The 24,705-nt window shown below is 39.3% G+C and overlaps 1 protein-coding gene across 3 annotated transcripts in view; it reads left to right on the top strand.

Annotated features, from left to right (window-relative positions):
* DCTN4 (dynactin subunit 4) overlaps positions 1-24,705 on the top strand; it is a 32,846-nt gene extending 8,141 nt beyond the window's left edge. For 2 of the 3 annotated variants that reach the window (XM_033853465.2, XM_033853466.2), the window contains exons 4-13: positions 2,946-2,989; positions 5,102-5,209; positions 6,804-6,877; positions 7,107-7,219; positions 7,540-7,649; positions 12,989-13,062; positions 15,729-15,783; positions 16,811-16,918; positions 19,215-19,312; positions 22,074-24,705. In XM_033853465.2, the coding sequence (XP_033709356.1) occupies positions 2,946-2,989; positions 5,102-5,209; positions 6,804-6,877; positions 7,107-7,219; positions 7,540-7,649; positions 12,989-13,062; positions 15,729-15,783; positions 16,811-16,918; positions 19,215-19,312; positions 22,074-22,287 (998 nt within the window). In that variant the 3' untranslated portion in view covers positions 22,288-24,705. The remainder of the gene's footprint in view (positions 1-2,945; positions 2,990-5,101; positions 5,210-6,803; positions 6,878-7,106; positions 7,220-7,539; positions 7,650-12,988; positions 13,063-15,728; positions 15,784-16,810; positions 16,919-19,214; positions 19,313-22,073) is intronic. The other variant, XM_033853467.2, reaches the window with a different exon arrangement.

The raw sequence follows: 24,705 nt of genomic DNA, 5'->3' as shown, positions 1-24,705 counted from the left end.
CATTGTTGGACTTCTTTCAAGTTTTTCCAAACTGATGGTTGTGAAATGGTATCTCGTTACAGTCCCCCCCCCCTTTTTTTGGTTAGCTTTATTGAGATATAATTTACATATAATGAAGCTCACCAATTTTAAGTGTAAAATGCTTTGATTTTTTGACAAATGTGTATAGCCATGTAGCCACCTCCACAATCATAGAACATTTCCGTTACCCCAGAAAGTTGTCTCATGCCCCTTTGTAGTCACTTCTTTCCCCCCCACCTCCTGGCCCCTGACTACCACTGATTTCTTTCTTTCACTGTAATTGTGCCTCTTCTAGAAGTTTATATAATTGGAGTAGTTTAGTCTGTTGTGTCTGTCTTCTTTCACTTAGCATAATGCTTATGAGGTTCGCTCGTGTTTTTGCTTTTTATTTTTGAGTTGTCTTCTATTGTATGGATATACCATAATTTGTTTATTCATTCTCCAGTTAATGGACATTGAATTTTTTGCAGTTTAGGACTCATATGAATAAAACTGGCTATGAACATTTGCCTAGAAATCTTAGTGTATTTTCGTTTTTCTTGAGTATATACCTAGGAATGGAATTGCTGAGTCATAGGGTTAAGTGTATGTTTTCCTTGACTGAAAACTGCCAAACTATTTTCCACAGTGGCTGTACTATTTTGGGTCCTCACCAGCAGTGTAGGAGAGTTCCAGTTCCTCATCAACTATTAGTATTGTTTTTCTTTTTTCATCTTGGCCATTCTAGTTAGTGGGTAGTGATACCTCATTGTGGTTTTAATTTGCATTTCCTTAATGTGCTTGTTTGCCATCTATGTATTTTCTTTGGTGAAGTGTTTGTACAAATCTTTGCCTTTTTTTTTTTTTTTTTGTGGTACTTGGGCCTCTCACTGTTGTGGCCTCTCCCGTCGCGGAGCACGGGCTCCGGACGTGCAGGCTCAGCGGCCATGGCTCACGGGCCCAGCCGCTCCGCGGCATGTGGGATCCTCCCGGCCCGGGGCACGAACCCACGTCCCCTGCACCGGCAGGCGGACTCTCAACCACTGCGCCACCAGGGAAGCCCTCTTTGCCTATTTTTAAACTGAGTTTTAATCTTTTTATTGAGTTGTGAGAGTTCTGTATTGTAGATACAGGTCCTTTGTTGAATATATATTTTGCAAATATTTTCTCCCAGTCTGCGGCTTGCCTTTTTATTTTCTCAACTATGTCTTTTTTTTTGTTGTTGTTTTTGTTTTTGTTTTTGCGGTACGCGGGCCTCTCACTGTTGTGGCCTCTCCCGTTGCGGAGCACAGGCTCCGGACGCGCAGGCTCAGCGGCCGTGGCTCACGGGCCCAGCCGCTCCGCGGCATGTGGGATCTTCCCGGACCAGGGCACGAACCCGTGTTCCCTGCATCGGCAGGGGGACTCTCAACCACTGCGCCACCAGGGAAGCCCTCAACTGTGTCTTTTGAAGAACACGTTTCTAATTTATTGTTATTTTTATTTTATTTTTGGCTGCATTGGGTCTTTGTTGCTGCACTTGGGCGAGCTGCGGTGAGCGGGGGCTACTCTTTGTTGTGGTGCCTGGGCTTCTCATTGTGGTGGCTTCTCATTGCAGAGCACGGACTCTAGGCGTGTGGGCTCAGTAGTTGTGGCGCATGGGCTTAGTTGCTCCTTGGCATGTGGGATCTTCCCAGACCAGGGCTCAAACCCATGTCCCCTGTATTGGCAGGTGGATTCTTAACCACTGCGCCACCACGGAAGCCCTACAGGTTTCTAATTTTGATGAGGTTCAGTTTATCAATTTTTTATTTTCTAGTTGTGCCTTTTGTGTTCTAGTAAAGAAACTTTAGCCTAACCCAAGGTCGCTAAGATTTTCACTTCTGTTTTCTTCTAGAAATATTATAGTTTCAGCTCTTACACATAAGTTTATTACCATTTCAGGGTAAATTTTGTAAATGTTGTGAGGTAAGGGTCAAGGCTAATTTTTTGTAAATTGTTACAGCACCATTTGTTGAAGTATTCATTATGGTTTTACTTTCAGCTTTCTGGAATAATCTTTTCCCTTATGATTTGTGCTTTTGTCTCTTATGTAAGAAACTCTTCTCTAAACTGAGGTCGTAGAACACAGAAATTGCCCAGTGTTGCAGATATGGGCAAGTTCTCTGGAGTCAGACTGCCTGAGTTTGAATCCTGGCTTTACCGCTTACTGTCTCTATGACTTTGAGCAAGTTATTTAATTCTCTGAGCCTCAATTTCCTCATTTGTAAAATAAGACTAATAATGAGAGTCCCTACCACAGAGGGTTTTTTTTTTAATGAATTTATTTATTTATTTTTGGCTGCGTTGGGTCTTTATTGCTGTGTGCACGGGGCTTTCTGTAGTCGCGGCGGCGAGCAGGGGCTACTCTTTGTTGCGGTGCGCGGGCTTCTCATTGCGGTGGCTTCTCTTGTTGCGGAGCACGGACTCTAGGCGCGTGGCTTCAGTAGTTGCAGCACGCAGGCTCAGTAGTTGTGGCTTGCGGGCTCTCGAGCACAGGCTCAGTAGTTGTGGCACATGGGCTTAGTTGCTCCGCGGCATGTGGGATCTTCCCGGATCAGGGCTTGAACCCGTGTCCCTTGCATTGGCAGGTGGATTCTTAAGCACTGAGCTACCAGGGAAATCCTCAGAGGGTTATTATGAGAATAAAATGAAGTGTGATACATTTCAAATACCTGGCACAGAAGTTATACATGTGTTAGTTGTAGTTGTGGTCCTAGTGGTGGTTATTATTATCACCATCATTATATTTAAAGAAAAATTTTCATTCTGAGCCCTTCAGTCTGTATAATTTCTAGGACTCTTTCTTGGAAATTGTGTGATTTTATGTCTTCAAGCTTTATTTTGTGGCCTGCAGATGACCTGTTTTTGTGGAAATAAAATTATCAAATTACATAAGTCTTGTTTAATATTCCTTTATTTTGCAGCTAGTGGTGGTTGGCAGGAACCTGAAAATCCTCACACGCAACGGGTAAGTAAAGGGTCATCAGAGAGAGGATGAAATGAGAAAAGATGAAGAAAAAGACCATTTTATCAGTGTATATGGCATATGCTTATAAATCCATGATGTGTATTTTGGTGTTTTTTACACTTAGAAAGTGCTTCTCGCTGTAAGACATTAAATCACAGTGGCAGTTTTTTCCAGTCTGACTTAAGTTAATAGAGAAACCTAGGTGTAGTTTTAGTTATGTACTCAGGTTGTGAATTGGAAAAGGGAAATGATACGTTTCTGTTTTCCACGTACGCACCAACTGTGTTAAGGATCCATTTGTTCTCAGAAATCTCATCCACATATAAACATTTTAACTCTTGGAAACACCACTAATTTGGAAGATGCCCTTGGACTCAGTAGTGGTTGCTTATAGAATCATGATTTAGACATCCTTTAATAGTTCACAGTGAGTTGATCTCTGCAGTATATACATTAGAACTGATTTTGTTGCCCCTGGAAGTAGAATATTAGAAAGGTGATAAAATGCTATCGAAATGAAGTTGTACAGACTGCAAATTAAATAATAATTTATAATTATTCACTTATGACATCAGCAAAAATTAGAAATACTGAAAATATCTTGGATGGGAGTGTATGGAATTTGACCTTTTCACATATACTGTTGTTAGTGTAAATTAGTACAGATTTATTGTTCTCTCAGCAGTATCTACTTCCTGGACTCTGACCTACAGAAATACTTGTACTTATGCACAAAAATATGTATATTCATTTATCAAACACTTACCAAGCATGTGCTGCATACTGTGTGTCAGGGGTTGTGCTAAACAATAGGAATACATGGTCCTTACCCTCAAAGAGCTTAAGTCTAACGGGAAAACAAAAATCAATTAAATAATCCCCAGCTAAAGGAGAAACTCAAGGTAATATGAAGGAGGAGAAATTGTGCATGTGGGCATTTTTAGGGGGAATTTCAATTAGGTAGGTCCATATCTGAGGATTGCGCTAGGATCTGAGGATGACAGGCAGAGAAGGGAAAGAATTCAGGGCGGAGGAGCAGCATAGGCAGAGAGCTTGTAAGTGGAAGGAGCAAAGCAAGTTATAGACAAGAGGCAAGTGTGCCAGAGTAGAGCATAGCAGTAGGTGAATGGAGAAAAGGATTTGGGGTCAGACTGCAGAACCATGTGGACCAAGTTAAGGAGTCTAAGAAGCCTTTAAAGCAAAAGAGCTGACAGAATCAGGTTAGCGTTTCTAAAAAATAATTACTGCTGAATTGAGAGGACAAGAGTGGGTACCAGGAGACCATTTAAGTGCTCTCAGAGCAAATGGTTAAATACCTTTAGGACATTTGTACCGTTTAATAAGATGCAGCCTTTAAAAAGAATGAGGTAAAAATCTATTTGTACTGAATGGAAAGTTCATGGCACTTACAGTGAAAAAGTTTTAAAATAGTAAGTTTTTTCCCCTTATATGAAGAATAAAAAGAGCTGTATTTATTTTACACATATAAAAGCGATATGTCTATACATGCATTTTTTAATGTATGCAGGATATAATATCATACCTGTGTCTGTAAGTGTGTAAGAAAGATATCTAAACTCTAATGATGGATACCTGTGGGGAGGGGAAGGGTGGACTTGGGCGTGAGAGATAAAAGAGAAGTTTCACTTTTTATTCTTTATGTTTCTATATTGTTTGAACTTTTCACAGTTATATATTGCTTTTATGATTAAAATATATTTTTAAATGAAAATACGTGATGGAGAGTGGGAGAAAATAAAGTATGAAATGTCACATCCTTGGAAATAGGTGGTCCTCTGGTCATGCAGAGAAAATAGGAGCAGTTGTGAGGGGAAGTAAGCAATGAAGTTAAAGAGCAGTGAAAAGAGAACATGAAATTTTCAAGCCTTTTCATTGCTCATTTCTTCCTGTTGTTGAAGGTTCCATTTCAATTCTGAAAATAGATCGTGTAATGAAGACAAATTCTCTTTGAAGAAGAGGGCAAACTTGCCCACCTTAATAATTATTTGTCTTGTCTATTCATTATATGTCTAGTCAGTGGAGTTGATTAATTTTGTAAGTTTCTTGTTAGCTTTTTCGTGAAACGAATACTGAGTCTTTGATTTCTTACAGATGAACAAACTGATTGAATATTACCAGCAGCTTGCTCAGAAGGAGAAGGTTGAGCGAGATCGCAAGAAACTGGCACGGCGTAGAAACTATATGCCTTTGGCTTTTTCGGTGAGAAATTGGTACAAAAAGGAGTTTGCAATTCATGGATCGAGACCGGTGTGGCATAAGAACAGGGAACATTTCAGAAAGTGGCCATTGTCCCTAGATTCCTGAACGATGGCTAGCAGAAGAAGGTTCCTCAGCTGATAGGTGTCTAAGTCCAGCGGTTATGCTTTTGCCATATCATTAGTTCTGTTTGAGTTCTTTGAGTTTTAAGTACATTTGTGTTTCTTTCTCCATCACACCCCTTTCTCTTCTGATTATTCCTAAAGCGGCTACTGTTTAGTTTTGTAGGCACCCACATTTACAGCTTTTGGATATTACAGAAAGACAGGAGAATATGGGCGAGTGGTAGGTTTTATCCATATTACCTATGTAGCCCACCCACCTTTAGCATCCTGGTAGTAGTGGTTTCCCAGCTTTAGTTACCATAATTTTTTGGCCCCTTCCAATATTTCTCCAGTATAAAAAACCCTGACTTTTACATAGAGCATTTTTTGTGGTTAAGTAAGTAGTGATATATGCAGGTGTAATTTTTGATAGGAATTATTTACAAAAGTCATTCTCTACTCATTTGTAAACTACCAATTAGAAGCAAGAAATTAGGATTTGGAGCTTTTGCTATTGTCCCCCAAGTTTTATTTGCTCTCACAGAACAGTTTATTTTCTGTGTGTTTGCTTGGAGCCAAGCAGGTTGGCATTTAATAAATAATGTTTATTGAATAGCAGTGATGTGTCAAGCTCTGTGCTAAGCACTTTATACATATTATTTTGTTTAATCCTCACAACAATCCTGTGTAGTAGGTGGTATATCCCCATTTTACACTAAAGGAATGAGACCTGTAAAGGTTAATTAACTTCTTGTACTACCTCTGCATGAGAATTAGTTAAGGCATTAAAACCCTAAGAATTGGTAAGGTTCATATAAAAATATGTAGTTTAGAATTTAATAAAACATTAAAACTTGCAAAGCATCCATATTTGCCAGAGACTTTTATGAAGTCTCGGTGAATTTTTTGAACAATTCAGTGGTACAATCAGCATATGCACTAGTGTATTTAGGAGAGGAATTTGAATTAAATGTGTTATTCTGCCAACTTTCCCATATAACCTGCCTGCTGTATGAGTTTGCTTCTGTCTTATGCTGCATTTTTTTGTCTCTGTTGCAACCTGCTGCTATTTTGGGGCCTACAGCAACATACTATTCATGTAGTGGTAAGTTCTCTTTTATGATTCTTGCTAACCCTGAAGAAGTTAGCAGATGATCACTGGTGTTCCAAGAAGACGTTCATCGTGTGTCTTAGATACTCCACAGAGTTCTGGCCTAAGCCATAGCTTAGATATTCTTAGATTATCACATTTTGCTCATTTTCACTGCATTAATGTAGTTTCAATCTCCATGTTTGGTGCTTTTGTTATTATTTTAAGAGTAAGATGATGTGGGGCTACAATTACTCTCTTTAAAAGAAGCTTTAAAATTAGCTTTTTTTTTTTTGGCTTATTTCCCTGAGCTTCTCATGCTGTCCCTCCCCAAATTCTTTATTTTGATACACAGGATATTTAAAAGTAGAATTTCTAATAGGAATTTCTGAACTCTGTTTAGGACAAATATGGTCTTGGAACCAGGCTTCAGCGACCACGAGCTGGTACAACCATCAGTACCCTTGCTGGACTTTCGTAAGTTTGGACGTTAAGTGGCTTTGAGGGAAAAAGCTGATATCAAAATGAACATTGAAGGAATGTGGTTTTAAAGTTAATAACAGTTGCCAATGGGGAAGAAGATACTCATACTTAGGAAAAACCTAAACAGAATATTCTACAGTAGAGGAATACTTCAATTATTGATATCATGGACTTTGAAGATATTCAGGTGGACCCTTGAGAAATGATGGCTTTTATCTTTTAGCCTTAAAGAAGGAGAGGACCAGAAAGAGATAAAGGTTGAGCCAGCTCAGGCTGTAGATGAAGTGGAACCTCTACCTGAAGACTATTATACGAGACCAGTAAATTTAACAGAGGGTAATTTTATACATGATTCTGCTTTGTTTCTATTTTACATCTAATTCTGTTTTTGTTACTTATATGCCTTGTGATTTGAGGTTTAATTTTTTGAGTTGAAATTTTTAATAGCATAGTTGTTAGTACTAAAATGAGTCATGTAGAAAATAAGATAGGTGTAATCATTTGAAGAACTTTAAAACATCTGTCAAATTTCTATATTGTAGTTTTTTGAAGAGCACTGTTCACAAAGGCAGTGTTATTTTGTGTAATTATCTCATATACGTCTGATTTTGAGCAAGTCACTGTAAACCAAGCTTGGTTTCTACCTTTCGTGCTAGTGACCACCCTTCAGCAGCGCCTCTTACAGCCTGACTTCCAGCCAATCTGTGCTTCACAGCTCTATCCTCGTCACAAGCATCTTCTGATCAAACGGTCCCTGCGCTGCCGAGTAAGTATTCCTTTCTGTAGAGTTGTCATTTGTGTAAGAGAAAAGCAAAAATAAACACGATTGGCATCTGGTCAGTATCAAAACCTCTGGAATGTAGTAAATGTAGAAAATGCTTGTAGATAACGTTCCAGTGTCCAGGCACTATTTTAAAACTTTCAAGATAAACTTAATCCCCCTAACTCAGTGAGGTAGGTACTGTTGTTACCCTTGTTACAGATGTGGAAGCTGGGGTATTTGAAGGTTAAGTTCATACTGCTAATCCCTAAAAGAATAGTGAAAGAATATAAAGCTTTTAGGCCAGTAGAGAGGGGAACAAAAGGACTAATAAAAAAAAATCAATTTAAAAGAAAGCAAGAAAGAAGAAAAATCAAGAAAAGCCTCTGGGAATCTATGAAACTAACAGCAGGGTTTCTTCAATAAATAAAAGAAACATTGTAAAAGAAAACAAAGTATGGAAAAAAAATGGAAAGGAAACCTTTGCGATCAGTACGATCCAACAGAACTTTTCTGTGGTGATGGAAATGTTCTTTATCTGCATAGTCTAGCATGTTAGCCACTAGTCACCTGTGGCTACTGAGAACTTGAAATATGGTAGTGCAGCTGAGGGACTGAATCTTTCTAAGATGAAATTCATTTAAATAATCACTTGTGGACTTCCCTGGTGGCACAGTGGTTGAGAGTCCGCCTGCCGATGCAGGGGACACGGGTTCGAGCCCTGGTCTGGGAGGATCCCACATGCCGCGGAGCGGCTGGGCCCGTGAGCCATGGCCGCTGAGCCTGTGCGTCCAGAGCCTGTGCTCTGCAACGGGAGAGGCCACAGCAGTGAGAGGCCCGCGCACCGCAATGAAAAGTGGCCCCTGCTCGCCGCAACTAGAGAAAGCCCTCGCACAGAAACGAAGACCCAACACAGCCAAACATAAATAAATAAATTTAAATAATCACATGTGACTAGTAGCTCCTGTTATCAAATAACACAGCATTAGATTAGAAGAGGCCTATCAACCAAACGCAGTGTATAGACTTTAATTCCTGATTCAAACACAGCATAGAACAATAGAAAGAAAGGGACCAGGGGAGGAGCGAGGGAGGAAAGAAAAATGTGTGAAACCTTTGGGGAAATTTAAATACTGACTGGATTTTTTAATGCTATTAAAAGAATTATTCATTTTTTTAGGGATAATAATGGTATTGTTATTTTTTTAAAGTATCTTTATCTTTTAGAGCTGCATACCAAAATGTTTAAGGATGAAATGACATGATGTCCGATATTTGTTGCAAAATAGTCAGGCATAGGGAGTGGGTAAGAGTCTAGGTGAAACAAGATTGGCCATTGTCGCTAACACATTGCTAATTGTTGAAGTTGGGTGGCTGGTACCAAGAGATTTATAATACTACTCTGTATTTTTGCATATGTTAAAAAATTTCTATATTGAAAAACCTTTTTAGAAAGGAACGGGCTTCCCTGGTGGCACAGTGGTTGAGAATCCACCTGCTAGTGCAGGGGACACGGGTTCGAGCCCTGGTCCGGGAATATCCCACATGCCGCGGAGCACCTAAGCCCGTGCGCCACAACTACTGAGCCTGCGCTCTAGAGCCCACGAGCCACAACTACTGAAGCCCGCAGGCCTAGGGCCCGTGCTCCGCCACAAGAGAAGCCACCGCAATGAGAAGCCCGCTCGCCACAACTAGAGAAAAGCCTGCGCGCAGCAACGAATACCCAAGGTAGCCAAAAATAAATAAATAAATTTATTAAAAAAAAAAAAAAGAAAGGAAAAGCCCACTTTAAATATAAAGACACATATAGATTAAAAGTAAATAGAGAAATCCAAAAATGGGCAGAAGACCTAAATAGACATTTCTCCAAAGAAGACATACAGATGGCCAAGAGGCACATGAAAAGCTGGTCAACATCACTAAACATTAGAGAAATGCAAATCAAAGCTACAATGAGGTATCACCTCACACCAGTTAGAATGGGCATCATCAGAAAATCTACAAACAACAAATGCTGGAGAGGCTGTGGAGAAAGGGGAACCCTCTTGCACTGTTGGTGGGAATGTAAATTGATACAAGCCACTATGGAGAACAGTAAGGAAGTTCCTTAAAAAACTAAAAATAGAATTACCGTATGATCCAGCAATCCCACTACCGGGCATATACCCAGAGAAAACCATAATTCAAAAAGACACATGCAGCCCAATGTTCATTGCAGCACTATTTACAATAGCCAGGTCATGGAAGCAACCTAAATGCCCATCAACAGGAGAATGGATAAAGAAGTTGTGGTATATATATACAGTGGAATATTACTCAGCTACAAAAAGGAAGGAAATTGGGTCGTTTGTGGAGACGTGGATGGATCTAGAGACTGTCATGCAGAGTGAAGTATGTCAGAAAGAGAAAAACAAATGTCATATATTAACGCATGTATGTGGAACCTAGAAAAATGGTACAGATGAACTGGTTTGCAGGGCAGAAGTTGAGACACAGATGTAGAGAACAAACGTATGGACACCAAGGGGGAAAGCCGCAGGGGTGGGGGGAATGGTGATGTGATAAATTGGGTGATTGGGATTGACATGTATACACTGATGTGTATAAAATTGATGACTAGTAAGAACCTGCTGTATAAAAAAGTAAAATTAAAAAATTTTAAAAAAAGTAAATGGAGAAAAATATACCATGTCAATACTAATTGAAAGGAAGCAAGAGTAGCCATATTAATTTCAGACAGAACAGACTTCAAAGTAAGGACAGTTATGAGGGATAAAGAAGGGTATTACATAACGGTAAAGGGGTCAGTTCTCCAAGAAGATGTAACAATTCTTAATGTGTATGTGCTGAACAATAGAGTGTCAAGCTGTGTGAGGCAAAACCTGATAGAACTGCAGGAGAAATAGATGAGTCCACCATCGTAGTTGGAGTCTTCAACACCTGTCTCTCAGAAGTGGACAGATTCAGCAGGCAAAAAATCAGTTTCGTATTGACCCATTGATCTCACTTCTAGGAGTCTACCCTGAAGGTACACCTCTACAAACCAAAAATATAGAGGTTAGGGTACATCCACACAATGAGTACCAAAAACATAAAACAGAACGTACTAATGTGGGATATATTTTTAAATGCAAAAAGCAGGGTGCGCAGCAGGTACATAACTTTTTGTATAAGAAAAGAGGGAAAATAAATATATATATAAACATAAAATTATTTGGGTATGTTAGATTAATAGACTGTTGGAACAGAATAGAGAAAGCAGAAACAGACTCATGCATGTGAGGAAACTTGATTTTACTAAATATGGCCTTGCAGGTCCCTGGGGAAAGAATACTATTGAAATTTTGCCAGGTCAAATGATTCTATGAAAAAAACATAAAATTGGGTCTCTAACTCATACCATACACAAAAGTCAATTTCAGGAGCATTGGAAACTTTAAAGAGTAAATATGATGACCAGTATGTCTAGAAGGAAATATGGGAGAATATTCTTTATGGCTTCTACTTAAGGGAGTAGTCCGAAAATAAGACAAACCATAAAGGAAAAGTTATATATTTGACACATTAAAAGTAAAATTTAGGGCTTCCCTTGTGGTGCGGTGGTTGGGAGTCCCCCTGCCGATGCAGGGGGCGCGGGTTCGTGCCCCGGTCCGGGAAGATCCCACATGCCGCAGAGCGGCTGGGCCCGTGAGCTGTGGCCGCTGAGCCTGCACGTCTGGAGCCTGTGCTCCGCAACGGGAGAGGCCACAACAGTGAGAGGCCCGCGTACCGCATTAAAAAAAAAAAAAAAAAAATCAAAAAACCTTTAAAAAAAAAATAAAATTTATACCCCCATTCCAAAGAAAACCCATATCGAAATGAAAAGGTAGCCCATAGACTGAGAAAAGTAATTTGTAAGGTATATAATTGACAAAGAATTAGTATCCAAAATATGTAAAGAAGCATAGCAAATCAGTAAGGAAAAGATACCCAGTATAAAAATAACAAGTGGTACTAACTTGCAATTTACGGCAGAGGAAATCCCAATACCCAATAAATAGGAAAGATACGCGAACATGTACAGTAATCAGGGAAATGTACATTAAAACTACAGTGAGAAACCATTTCATAATCATCAGATTGGCAAAAGTTAGCAGTTTGGCAATATCCATCAAAATAATAAACGCATGCATTCACTTTTAGGAAATTATCCTACAGATACATTTATACGTGTGGGAAGTGATTTGCATACAAGATTACTCATTGCTGCATTATTTGTAGTAGCAAAATCATGGAAACATTTATCAATTTGGGTCTGGTTACATAAGTTATGGAAATCATTACAGTAGGACACAGAGGTACATCTGTGTGTGCTGGTATGTCATTCCAAGATCGATTCAGTGAAAAAGGCAGAAGAATATAAAATGTTCTCTTTTGTGTTATTGTGAAAAAGAAAGGTGATGTATGTGTATACTTCTATGTGTATCAGCTATCTGTGAGAAAACACATGAGAAGCTTGTTGGCTCTGGGGAGAGGAACAGTGGGACGGGTAACTGGTATCTTTACACTGTTTCTTTTTTATACCATTAAAAAATGTTTTAACTGGATGCATGTGGAACCCATTGAAGAAAGTAACCAAGTAATTGTTACTGTATTTTAAAGCATGAGATCTGGAATCACACCACTTGGATTTAAATCCCAGCTCCAACTCTTACTGGCTCAGTGAAGTTTACACAGATTATATACCTTTCCTGTGTCCCATTTTTATCATCTGTGACATAGGGACAATAATAATTATAGTACCTACACCTACCTCGTAAAGTTGATGTGATGTTTAAATTCACTTAAACCAAGAATGCGTATGTTTTAGGCTAGTAGAAAGGAAATTTAAAAGGACTAATAATAATATAAAAGAAAACAAGGAAGGGACTTCCCTGGCGGTCAGGTCGTTAAGACTCCACATTTCCACTGCAAGGGGCACGGGTTCAATCCCTGGTCAGGGAACTAAGATCCCGCATGCCTCAAGGCACGGGCAAAAAAACAAACAAAACAAAACAAGGAAGAGGAAAACTCAGAAAAAATCCACATCGTTCATGCTTAATAAGAAGTCTGTGTTATTATTTCAGTAGTTTTGAAGCACTACAAGGTTATTAATATTTGATAGTGTGGTTGCTTATTTCCAGAAGTCCAAAACATCTTTTGTATATTTTGGTTATGGGTAGTATACACTCTATTTCAAAACATCTGTGATCTTGCAGCAAAATAAAACCAAACTGTAGTAAATGCTATGCTTCTGGATTTGGCAGGTCTCTGGATCAGCAGAGTGTGTTCCTGTTTTCCTCTGATACATATTTTTTTCTTTTTAGAAATGTGAACATAATCTGAGCAAGCCAGAATTTAATCCAACATCTATCAAATTCAAAATCCAGCTGGTTGCTGTGTGAGTATTTGGGATTGGTGTTTTGGGTTACTGTTTTTTTTGTTTTTTCACTGTGACATGTGCTTACTCTTGGCTTAAAAAAGGAAAGAGAAACTACTTCAGAATAATCTTGCTATTTTGTTCCTGTTTTGGTTTTGAAATACATACCAGGAAGTTGAAAGCAGATTTACAGACACAGAATCCAGGGTGTTATATCAGGGCACGTGATAGTATGGTCTGTGGCAATGTGGTATGTTGCTGGTTGGAGAGTCACTAGTCATTCATCACAAATGATAAAGTACCTCCGTTTGGGAATGATCTCTTAAAAAATTAATAAAATAAAATATAGCAGATGGAAGAATATCCCTGTAACAATGTTCATGCTATTTAACTGTATTCTGATAATGCTTTGTTGAGTGGGATAAAAGTGATTAAATTAGCGTTAACTCACAGAGACTTGTCAGTAGAAGGGAATTTTGTGTGTGAAAATCATCTATCAAACAAGAAAAATTAGGAAACTATTGTCTTGACTTTAGGGTGAGAGAGCCCTTCCCAGTAAGGCAGAAAGCCCAGAAGCCCCTAAGGAAAGTAGCCAGCTTTGACCTTAGCAGAAAGATACGAGTTGTAAAAGCAAAATTGACAACAAAGTCCTGAGACAGTAGAGCAAGAAAGAATATTTGCTACTCCATGATTAATAAAAGTTGAATATCCCTGGAATGGGCTTGTTGGGGGTGGGGGGATGAGGTAGGGCAAAGGATTTGAACATGTAGCTCACAGAAGAGAAATTCCAAATGGCCAGTAAATATATGGAAAGATGCTGAGACTTGATAGGAAAAATGTTAAATAATAAGTAGTATTGAGTGCTCGTGAGCGTGTAGGTAAACATACTTGCATACATTGTTGGTAGACTGAATTGCTAGAGTTTTTTTGGAGAGAGACCTGGAATATCAAGACAAAATGACATAGACCTTTTAAGCTGGTAGTGCTGTCTCAGGAATCTATTCTCTAGAAACAAAGCAATATATAAAGACCAATACATAAAGATGTGTGTTATAACATTTTAAAGGCAAAAAGCTGGAAACAATTTTAATGTCAAACTGATTAACCATTAACAAAAAAAAATTGATTAAATTGAGATACACTTATGTAGAATATTATGCAACAATTAAAAAGAAATCATTGTCAGTCAAAATGGCAGAGAAGTGCTGGTCTCATGACTTAGGAGGGCCAGATATGGGTTCTGGCACTTACAGAATTTGTCTAAACTGATTTCCCTCATCTCTGAAATGGGCATAACACCAGTCCTACCTCTCTCTTGTGGTTGTTGAGAAGGATCAAATGAGCTATATGTTCACAAATGCTTTGTAACTGTAAATCACCGTACAGTATGTTCTGTTTTCCCAACTATTATTTAATGCATGACTGGTTAGGACTACAAAAATGGCATGAGAAGTGTGGTACGAGCTCCTTTCTTAATTAAGAATTACACTTATTACAGAAATCTTGAATGGCAGGATGTGCTTTGCATCAGTTTCTTAAGATTGCTTTGAAAAAAAGTGCTTTTCTTCTGGCATCATGGCAGAGTCACTGGGGAATCTTAATACATATGTTCTGGTCACACATCAGACCAGCTAAATCCAAATCCTTGATAGTGGGGCTCTTGAATTTGTATCAAGTTACTCAGGTAGTCCTGATGACCGTCATGAAAAGTACCTAGTCTGAAGTTAAAATACCTTAATGCTAAGATGCACTCCTGCCCCTGCCCACTTGTAGTGTTTCTGCAATAGATTTTGTCTTATGTTAATATATGCACGATAACATTTATGCATGCTTTGTTCCAAGCACTTTTTGCACTATTATTTAATTTATTCTTCACAATAACCTCAAGATAAAGGTACTTTCAATGTTCTCAGTTTATAACCGAGACACAAAGAGGTAAATATCTTGCCCTGCTCTTTACAAAGAAGTATCTCAGTATATAAACACTAAGCTGGAATTTGAACCTGGGTTTTGAGGTTTTGAGTCCAGAACAAGCACATATAAGTACAAAATTCTATTGTCTTATTTAGAGAGGTAGCATAACATAGTGGTTAAGAGCAAGGGCCCTGCAGCCAGACTGCCTAGATTTGAATGCTGGCCGCTTACCAGCAAGCTACTTCTCCCAAGCCTAGTTTCTTCCTCTTTATAATGGGGATAATAGTAATATCTATTTTACGCAGTTGCAGTGCAGATTACATGAGTTCATATTTGTAACATACTTCAAATGTTACACATAGTAAGTGCTATATAAAAGTGCTAAGTATGTGGTAGTGTTTTTATACCCCTATAATGTATTATTAAATCAGTCTTGGATCTTGTAACCAGTTGCCTATAGATTTACAGAAATGAATTACTAAAAATCTCAAAAAATATATCTAATACACATATAAGGTAGAGATATCTGCCATGATGCACACACATATATAGGCTCTAAACTAGAGGTATACGTAAGATGTCAGAAAGAATTCATTACCAGTTTGGTTTCATGTCTTAAGTTCTTATCGTAGTGGTATGATTCTTTAAAATTTTCTCTGACATGTTCTAATTAACGTGAAGAAATCGTTTCTTTGCTGCACTGGCTTTAAAAAAAAAGTAACAATTTTAAGAGACTCCAATGACCATTAATACATTTTTTTATTCACACATAGCAATTATATCCCAGAAGTGAGAATCATGTCAATTCCCAACCTTCGCTACATGAAGGTTAGTACCATGCTTATTTACGGGAAGAGAAAGGATTAATTGATCAAAGATGTGTGCATATGTGTATGTGGTGGCTGTGTGTATTTGACATGGGATGCAATGAGCAAGGGATAAAGAAGAAAGTTTGAAATAATAAAGGGATTGAGATTTTAAGTGTCATTAAGCTGGGATTCTTGATAACAGCATCTTTGAAATATATGCAGAAGGAGCAGTGTGCACATTACATTGAGGTAGAATCATGGTAGGGAAAGAAAGGAGATGTTAGACCCCACAGGCATCTTCAGCTCTCCTCCAGCCAGGAGATTCTCCACCATCTCGTGTGTGTGTATGTGTGAGATATCAGGAATCAACTAGATTTCTTCTTTACCACAGCCCCTCTTTTCTTTGAGGCCCTTATCTCCCACACAGACACCACAGTGAATTGCACAGTGTTCTGCAGCAGCGTCTTAGTTCTTTCATGCTGCTCATAAAGACACTTTTATAGTCCCTGTTCATTTTAATTTTTTTTTTTTTGCTAATGTAAAGAGCATACCAAACAAGGGCAAATTATGGTTCAAGAAATCTTAAGGTCTTTTACAGTCTTGATGTGCCATTTTTTTCTATGCTAATATATCTGGCTAGCCTGTGGCTGCCATATTTTATTTATGAGGGCTTCCTTCTTTTTAGCCTTAAGTGGCGACCTGGGTAGGGCAAGAGTTGTAAACTTTAAACAATCACTTAGATAATGTGTATTTCTCAGAATTTCTGCATCTAGTAACTGGCCCTTTCTGTGGGATCTATTCTATTTCCTCAGTGAAATAGCAGCTCCAGAGAGTATGTAGACTAGCATATAAGTAACAGAATAGGAGTTAGTGAGCCCTTTGAGAATACAGTGATGTAGAGGCACAGGTGGCTGTTACTGTTCAAGAGTAATGCTGGAGGCGTGGAGGGCGGAGGGGGTGATGATTTTGTGATCTAGGCATCTAGGAAAGTGGACCTAGGTGGCAGCAGTGGAACATATCTGAAAGATGCCTTTCCTTTTCCCCAGGAGAGCCAGGTCCTCCTGACTCTTACGAATCCAGTGGAAAACCTCACCCACGTGACTCTGTTGGAGTACGAGGAGGGGGACCCTGATGATATCAACAGCACTGCTAAGGTAGGAACGCTTTGCCTCATCCTGAGTAACCCTGACTTCTCCTGGAGTGGCTTCATTTGCCCTGGCTTAAAGGACTCCACACTGTCTCATTTTCACATCCAAACAGTCATCAAGTTCTTCTGATTTCACCTCTTGAGTTTTTTTACTTTATCCGCAAGCACACTGCCACTGCCCTTTTAGAAGGTCTCATCATTTCTTACGTGGGCTGTGACAGTAACTTCCTAACTCCCTGTTTTTTCTTCACCCCCACTTCCATGCCAGCCCATCTTCCATCTTGCCATTAGGGTGATCTTTCTAATATCTAACTTTGATCATGGCATGCAGCTTGTTTGGTGTCCCTCTGATGTTGGGATGAAGTCCACATTCCTTGGCATAGCTTAAGAGCCCCCTGATGTCCTCACCTCTCTCTTTTCTTCCAGGATGATCTTCCCTGAAACCCCCAAATCTAGCATTCTCGAAATTGTGCATATTAATGGTTGCGATCCAAGCATATCCAATGGGTCATAAACTTTCATGCTTCTAGAGGACTACATATGCTATTCATTTTATCTAGAATTCCTCCTTCCCATCCCCACTCCTCTGATATACATGGCCACACCTCTCTTTCTGCCTGATGCATACTCATTTTTCAAGACACAAAGGAAATAACATTTCCTTTTAAAAGCTGATGTGCCTCCGCTAGATGCCCTCTGCTTACACAGAGTATACATAGCACTAAATATATATTTTTTAATAGTCTGTTTATTTATTTATTGGCTGTGTTGGGTCTTCCTTGCTGCATGCAGGCTTTCTCTGGTTGCAGCGAGCGGGGGCTACTCTCCGTTGCAGTGCACGGGCTTCTCATTGTGGTGGCTTCTCTTGTTGCGAAGCACGGGTTCTAGGTGCGTGGCTTCAGTAGTTGTGGCTCATTGGCTCAGTAGCTGTGGCGCACGGGCTTTGTTACTCTGCAGCATGTGGGATCTTCCCGGACCAGGGATCGAACCCGTATCCCCTGCATTGGCAGGCAGATTCTTAACCACTGCACCACCAGGGAAGTCCAAGTACTAAATATTAAAATAGGTAATTTTGACTCTCAGTGTTGGTTGAATGAATGAAATGAGGCCTTTCTGCTTTTTGCTACTTCATGACTCATCTAGTACTTGAAATTTTAGAACAAGAACTTTTCTCTATAGACCATCTATTACTGACTCATAATTCAGCATGATACTCATAACAAAAGTTGGTAGAAAGGATGCCTGTTATCTTTAATTAGCTGTTATTCAAGTTATACTTACTAGTAGAGAATTTATCTTTTTTTTTTACTTCTGCTTTTTAATGATTTCATTTACTAGCATCACTTCCAAAGAGAGATGACACTCATCTGTCCTTGCTCCTTTTTAAAATAACACTAATAAGCTGTGCCAGTGAGGATAGAGACAGAAATAAGTGCCTGATGAGTATACCCAGCTTATGGATTTGCCGTTTTTCTCTCCCTTTACAGCTCCCCGGCCACATTTATATCCATAATTAGTAATGTTGTTTACATTGTTATCTGTTAACTTCTAACATAGCGAAGTTGAAGCCTAGTTACAACATAAGGCTAAGTGTAAAGAATGCTTAACTGTTTTTCATGGCCATAAACATACCCAATATCTGCATTTCAGAAAATATGTTGGAACTGCTGTTTCACATTATGTTTTTTCTTTTTTAAAAAAAATGAGGGCTTCCCTGGTAGCGCAGTGGTTGAGAGTCCGCCTGCCGATGCAGGGGACGCGGGTTCGCGCCCCGGTCCGGGAAGATCCCACATGCCGTGGAGCGGCTGGGCCCGTGAGCCATGGCCGCTGAGCCTGCGCGTCCGGAGCCTGTGCTCCGCAACGGGAGAGGCCACAACAGTGAGAGGCCCGCGTACCGCAAAAAAAAAAAAAAAATGAAGAACTGTTTCAGATACACCACAAAGCATAAAGAATAACATAGCAAACACCCATATTCCCCCAGCCCCTTAAGAAATAAAACATTAAAGACACAGTTGAAGCCCTCGCATCCTGCCCACTTAAATTCCCCTTAGCAGCGCCAATGAAGTAAGCACTAACCTGACTTTACCATTCCCTTAAATTTCTTTGTTCTTATACCTTTATCAGAAATGTCCAAACAATATGTTTGTTAAACTTTTTATAAGTGAAATAATGTATGTTTCTTCAAACTTGCTGCTTACTTCTGCATGTCTAGGTCAGGGCAATACTTTTCTGTATTCCACTGAATGAATGTTCTACAACGCACTGATTCCTTCTGAGGCAGCCCTCTTTGTGTTGCTCTCCAGGTGGTGGTGCCTCCCAAAGAGCTTGTTTTAGCCGGCAAGGATGCAGCAGCAGAGTATGATGAGTTGGCAGAACCCCAGGACTTTCAGGATGATCCTGAGTGAGTGATCCTTTTGTGACACACACACACACACACACACACACACACACACACACACACACACACACACACGCCACAGTTGGTTGGTACACGAGGCCCACTCACAGATCTCAATTTTCTTATCTGAATTTTTAAAGTAATTTTTTCTTCCTATTTATAAAAAAAATTACTATAGAAATTTGGTGAATATATATTTATTTTTATATATAAAACCATGAAGAAGAAAATAAAATTTCACCACCAGAGATTAGCACCATTAACATTTCCATCATTGGGATCATTCTGTAAGCACAGTTTTTTTAACCTATGTTTCCTGTGTTAAAAAGTTTTCAAGTGCATGATTGTTCATGGTTGTGGACAGGATATAGTATTCTATCCCCAAAGATTTACCATTGGATTTGTCTACCTGCCCCCCAACCTTTCCATCTTAGAGTAACAGATTTTACTCTCTCATACCTAATAACTGAGAAGTAAAAAACCAAACCTTTCCCAGATGAAGAATACATCAGTCAGGTTCCAGTCTAAAAACAGAAATCACATCAGTTATTTGAACAGAGAGAATTTAATATAAAGATTTGTTAACTGGGTAACTTCAGAGGTTAAGAAGAAATCTGCAGTATCCCAGAGATGGTAATTTTATGAAGCAGTTACCACTCCTAGGGCTGAGGGAACAAAGGGAAATGGTTTAAATGATTCAAATTTAGAAGCTTGAAGGAGGAGCCCCATGGAGCTGAAACTCAGACCTCTGGGAAATGGGAGCAGGGACACTGCCTGACTGGTGCTGGCATCACAGGGTGCCAGAGGAGGGGTGGCATGCTGAAGCTGGTTATGCAGTTGGAAAACCTGGATACTGCCACTTCCTGAGTGAAGAGGCATTGCTAGAGTGCTGCCCACAGGAGCTGCATGCAGACAGGAAGCTCACCGGGAGAACCAGGCCCCTTCTTCCTGCAGGCTTCTGGTCTCCATTAGAGCCCCTAAAGGGAGCCTGGTAAGGAACCAGCCTACCAAGCAGAAATGTGGTTAGCAGAGTCCTGTGTCACAAAGCAGGCTACAGAGCTGAAAAGCAATAGCATTTAATACACTGGTATAGGGAATATTTAAGGTTTTTTAACAGAATGATCAAAAGCTCCTTCTGCAAGATCCCGGAAAGAAGAAGTAACATGGGACAAATTAGAAAGACAAAGTGAGAGCAAAGAGGAGGTTAGTACGGTGATTACCAAACTTGGGTGAACTTCAGAAAGCACCAGCGTGGGTGTTTTAATCTTTTTTATTTATTTATTTTTTTTATTTTTATTTTTTTGCTGTACACGGGCCTCTCACTGTTGTGGCCTCTCCCGTTGTGGAGCACAGGCTCCAGATGCGCAGGCTCAGCGGCCATGGCTCATGGGCCCAGCCGCTCCGCGGCATGTGGGATCTTCCCGGACCGGGGCACGAACCCGTGTCCCCTACATCGGCAGGCGGACTCTCAACCACTGCGCCACCAGGGAGGCCCTTAATCTTTTTTTTTTAATTCTGTATAGAGTACCAGACCCCACAGCTTCTCTTTAACAGGTCTAGGTAGGCACCAGGAATCTGAAGTTTTTTAAAAAAACTTACCAGGCATCAATGGTTGCCTGGGAAATTAAGGCTAGGAAGACTTTTTCTTTTTTACTGTTTTTGAACTGAATTTTTAAAATGAATCTGATGTAAATCAAAGGTTTGATTAGTTACTTCAAAGTGATTGTGTTAATATAATACAAAATGCATTCTCTGTAATCCTTGCTTTATATAAATTATATTAATTTAAGTACAGAAATTTGTTAAGCCAAGGTGAACTTCTGGAAAGATCATCTGAGATAAATTCCAGTCAGATTACATGACAGATTAATGAAAGATTGAATTAATTATATTCCATATTATTGTACTTTATAGGACTTCCAGATATCTGGAAATTAGTAGTGCTAATACTGGATAATATGTAAATATTTGATTTGAGTAACTTTTCTTAAAGTAATTGAGTATCATCTGGATAGTAGATCAAGTTCTGTTTATTTCATTGCCTTTTGACTTTTTGAAGCTAAGTTATTTAAACACAAACTTCAAGTGCATATCAGAAAACTGAAATGGAAACTTCAACTAAAGAGATTTTTTTCTATTCTAAAAATTCCTAATTTACAGACTCTATTTACAAAACACACTGATTGATGGTATTCCAGAAACTCCTTTAAAGCTCCGAGTTAGCATCCATCTATATCCTATAGAAATAATACCATATGTATATAAAGGTTAATGTGAAGGGATGTTTGTAACAGAGGAAATCAGTGTATACTAATTATGGTCGCTATGCACCCATTAAGTAGAATGGAGAAGACCTAGATATACCAATATGGACAGGTGTTTGTGATAAACAGTGAAAAAGAGCATGTTACAGAATAGTGTCCCTTTTGTGTTGGTTAAAAAAGCAGAAAAGTGTAAGTGCACAGAAAAATATTTGGTAGGTTAAGAGCCAGACCGTTTACAGTTGTTCTCTGTACTGAAGAGGAAAATAAGAGGAAAGACTTACTTTTCCCCATTTAAAATTTTTATGACTATATTTTACTGTTGTAATATTTAAAAAATAAGGAGGTCAGCATTTTGCTGAAGAAACTCTTCATTGTTGACAAACGGGATGGTGGTCATATCTTGTCAACAGAGATTTCCTGTGCGTCATAAAATGACTGTGAGTCTAACAGGCTTGGCTGACTTGTGACCTGCCTAATACTGTGCTTATTTCCTTCCATAGCATTATAGCCTTCAGAAAGGCCAACAAAGTGGGTATTTTCATCAAAGTGACCCCACAGCGTGAGGAGGGCGAAGTGACCGTGTGCTTTAAGATGAAGCACGATTTTAAAAACCTGGCCACCCCCATCCGCCCCATCGAAGAAGCTGACCAGGGTACAGAGGTCATCTGGCTCACCCAGCATGTGGAACTCAGCTTGGGCCCGCTTCTTCCTTAAAGTGTTCCAGTGGCGGGCAGATCCCAAAGGACAGTATCATCACAAACGCGCGTTAAAATGTGGAAGCCGCTGCTTCGTTAGGCCTTGTTTATAATGATGTACCCATGCACTACTGAATCCTGTTCCTAGGAGGTTGGGGGCATAGGCAAGGCATTAGGAACACTGGGTGACTGCTGTTCCTCTGGCCCTCTCTTCTGTTAATACCCGTAAGTCTGTGTCTCCCTCACTGAACCCTGCACGTTGACTAACAACAGCATAGTTCCATCCCAAGAAAGGGGGTGGCTGTTCCTTGGAGTGGCATTCGATTGACCACTTGAGAAACTGACCATACTATCTCCCGATCTGATCTCATAAAGGATCAGAGTCTCACAGGTGAAACTTAAAATAACTGAAAGGTAGGCCCGCTATTGATGACCCAGCATTGGTCTCAGTATACCAGCTGCTTTTTGCATTCCACTAGATATAATCTAGCACTCTAAACGTATCCCTTCACTTGCCATCTTGGCTCCCATCCATTTGACGGGATAATAGAATCGTCATGTTGTCTTTAGTTTTGTGATGATTGGAAAAACCTGTGAAATAGTTAAGGCACCTTAATTTGCCCTCTTTTAAGTGAATATAAGATACTTATTTATTAATTGTTCTAAAAATTTTTTCCCAGTAGAATACAGAACTTTTTCTTCTAGGAAGAATTTGAGAAGCAAGCAATTACGTGTCATGTCAAGGGGGTGGCAAATTCTGTTCATTTTAACTGTTGCCACAGTATCCAGGGACTGATGCTGCCGCAGCGAGCCTGTCTTTATGTCTTACTCCCTACGCTTCTCTTCGGCTCAGCCTCTTTAACTCAGTAAGTTGTTCTGAGTACTGGGGACCTGGAAAGAACCCAAAGAAAACTTGGTAGACAAGTTCACTTCTGGAATTCAGAAAACATTTTAAATGTTAGATGTTTATCATGATCTGAACTAATGTTCTTTCCATTGATTTGAAGGGGAAGTTAACATTTGTAATCTCTTGAATCCAAAACTGGATATTCAGAAAAAGAAACTTCTCCCTTCCTGCATTTAAGACTTTTATCATACGGTTTGTCAAATAAGAGCATTTTGACCATAAATCATAAAGAATACTTGCCTAACAGCACACATGCTGTTTTCACTTGGTATCCTGGAGTTGGGTTGCTAACCTTAATTTCTGTGATGTCTTCTCAACTGAGACTTGACAAAGTAGACCACCACCTGCACCATATTTTCTGTAAATGTATTGTTAGCAAGCAGCCAACAGACCTTTGGGGAAAGAGAAATTTCCTGTTTATTCTGGTTTTGTTTTTAAGTTCAAGCCTTTAGTTTTTTTAAAAAAATTAAAGGTATATATAGTAATCTAGAGTACAGACAGGACATAGTTACTTTTCAGTTCCCCTTGGAAGATAAAAATATTTAGGAAGCCTCTGAAAGACACTAAATAGTACTCTTAAGATCAAGCCAATATTATGAAACAGTATTCCACAGAGCAATATATATGCTGCAGTATGAGAACAAAAACACTCATGTCTCCAATATTATGACAGTAATAAGGCTTAGCCTGTTAGGAGTTGGGGCAGGGTGTTGTATAATGACAAATCTGCAGACTATAGGAATAGCTTAACTTTTTGTGACCCCACGAAGTGTCAAATTAATTTTTGTTTCACTACTCACTACAGCCTCCTGTGATGTGAGTGCTCCTTATTTGCCAGTGGAGGAGATAAGCCTCAAGGTAGAGGATAGCTTCCTATGTTTACACGTTTGCATCGACTACACACAAGTTACGTGTTGAAGGCATATAGCTGGTGTTTGTTCCCAGAAATAATAATGTTGAAGTAATGGGTCTCATCACCCCCATGTGACACAGAAACACAAAAACACTATTGATCATAGAATTTTTTCCTCAGAAGCCAAATTAACTTGCAGAATAACAGAGCCATTGATTTAATGGTTCCTCAAGATAGTTTTCAGTGCAAGCTGGTACTTCGTGTGTTAGTAGAAATGGTTCAGTATCTGTGTGTTAGTAGAAATGGTTCAATACCTGCAGCTGGTGAATTTGGAATTTTATTTGTTCCTTTTTTATATTCGATTAGGTGCAGGATTTTAAAAGTATAGTCAGTGTGCACCACTGCAGGCAAATTAGATGTCATTAGCACTAGAAACTACAGTTTTGGAAACTTAAAGCTAAGTTAATTTGAATTTGCGATTTGATTAGCCCACCAGAGTTTTCTTTTGTTCAGACTGTTTAATGAGCTAAATGTAATGCATATTTGTAAAGAAACATCCTTTTTGGTCCCTTTTGGGAATGAGAGGCACTCCTTGGTCTTTATGAATGACAGGTTACTGTTTTGCCTGATTGCTGAACTTCGTGTGGTGAAATAAAGCAGAAAAAGCTTGAAAAGTG

The sequence above is a fragment of the Tursiops truncatus genome, chromosome 3 (assembly GCF_011762595.2).
Source record: "Tursiops truncatus isolate mTurTru1 chromosome 3, mTurTru1.mat.Y, whole genome shotgun sequence".
In the NCBI taxonomy this organism is placed as follows: domain Eukaryota; kingdom Metazoa; phylum Chordata; class Mammalia; order Artiodactyla; family Delphinidae; genus Tursiops; species Tursiops truncatus.
This window is presented reverse-complemented; position numbering and strand designations above follow the sequence as displayed.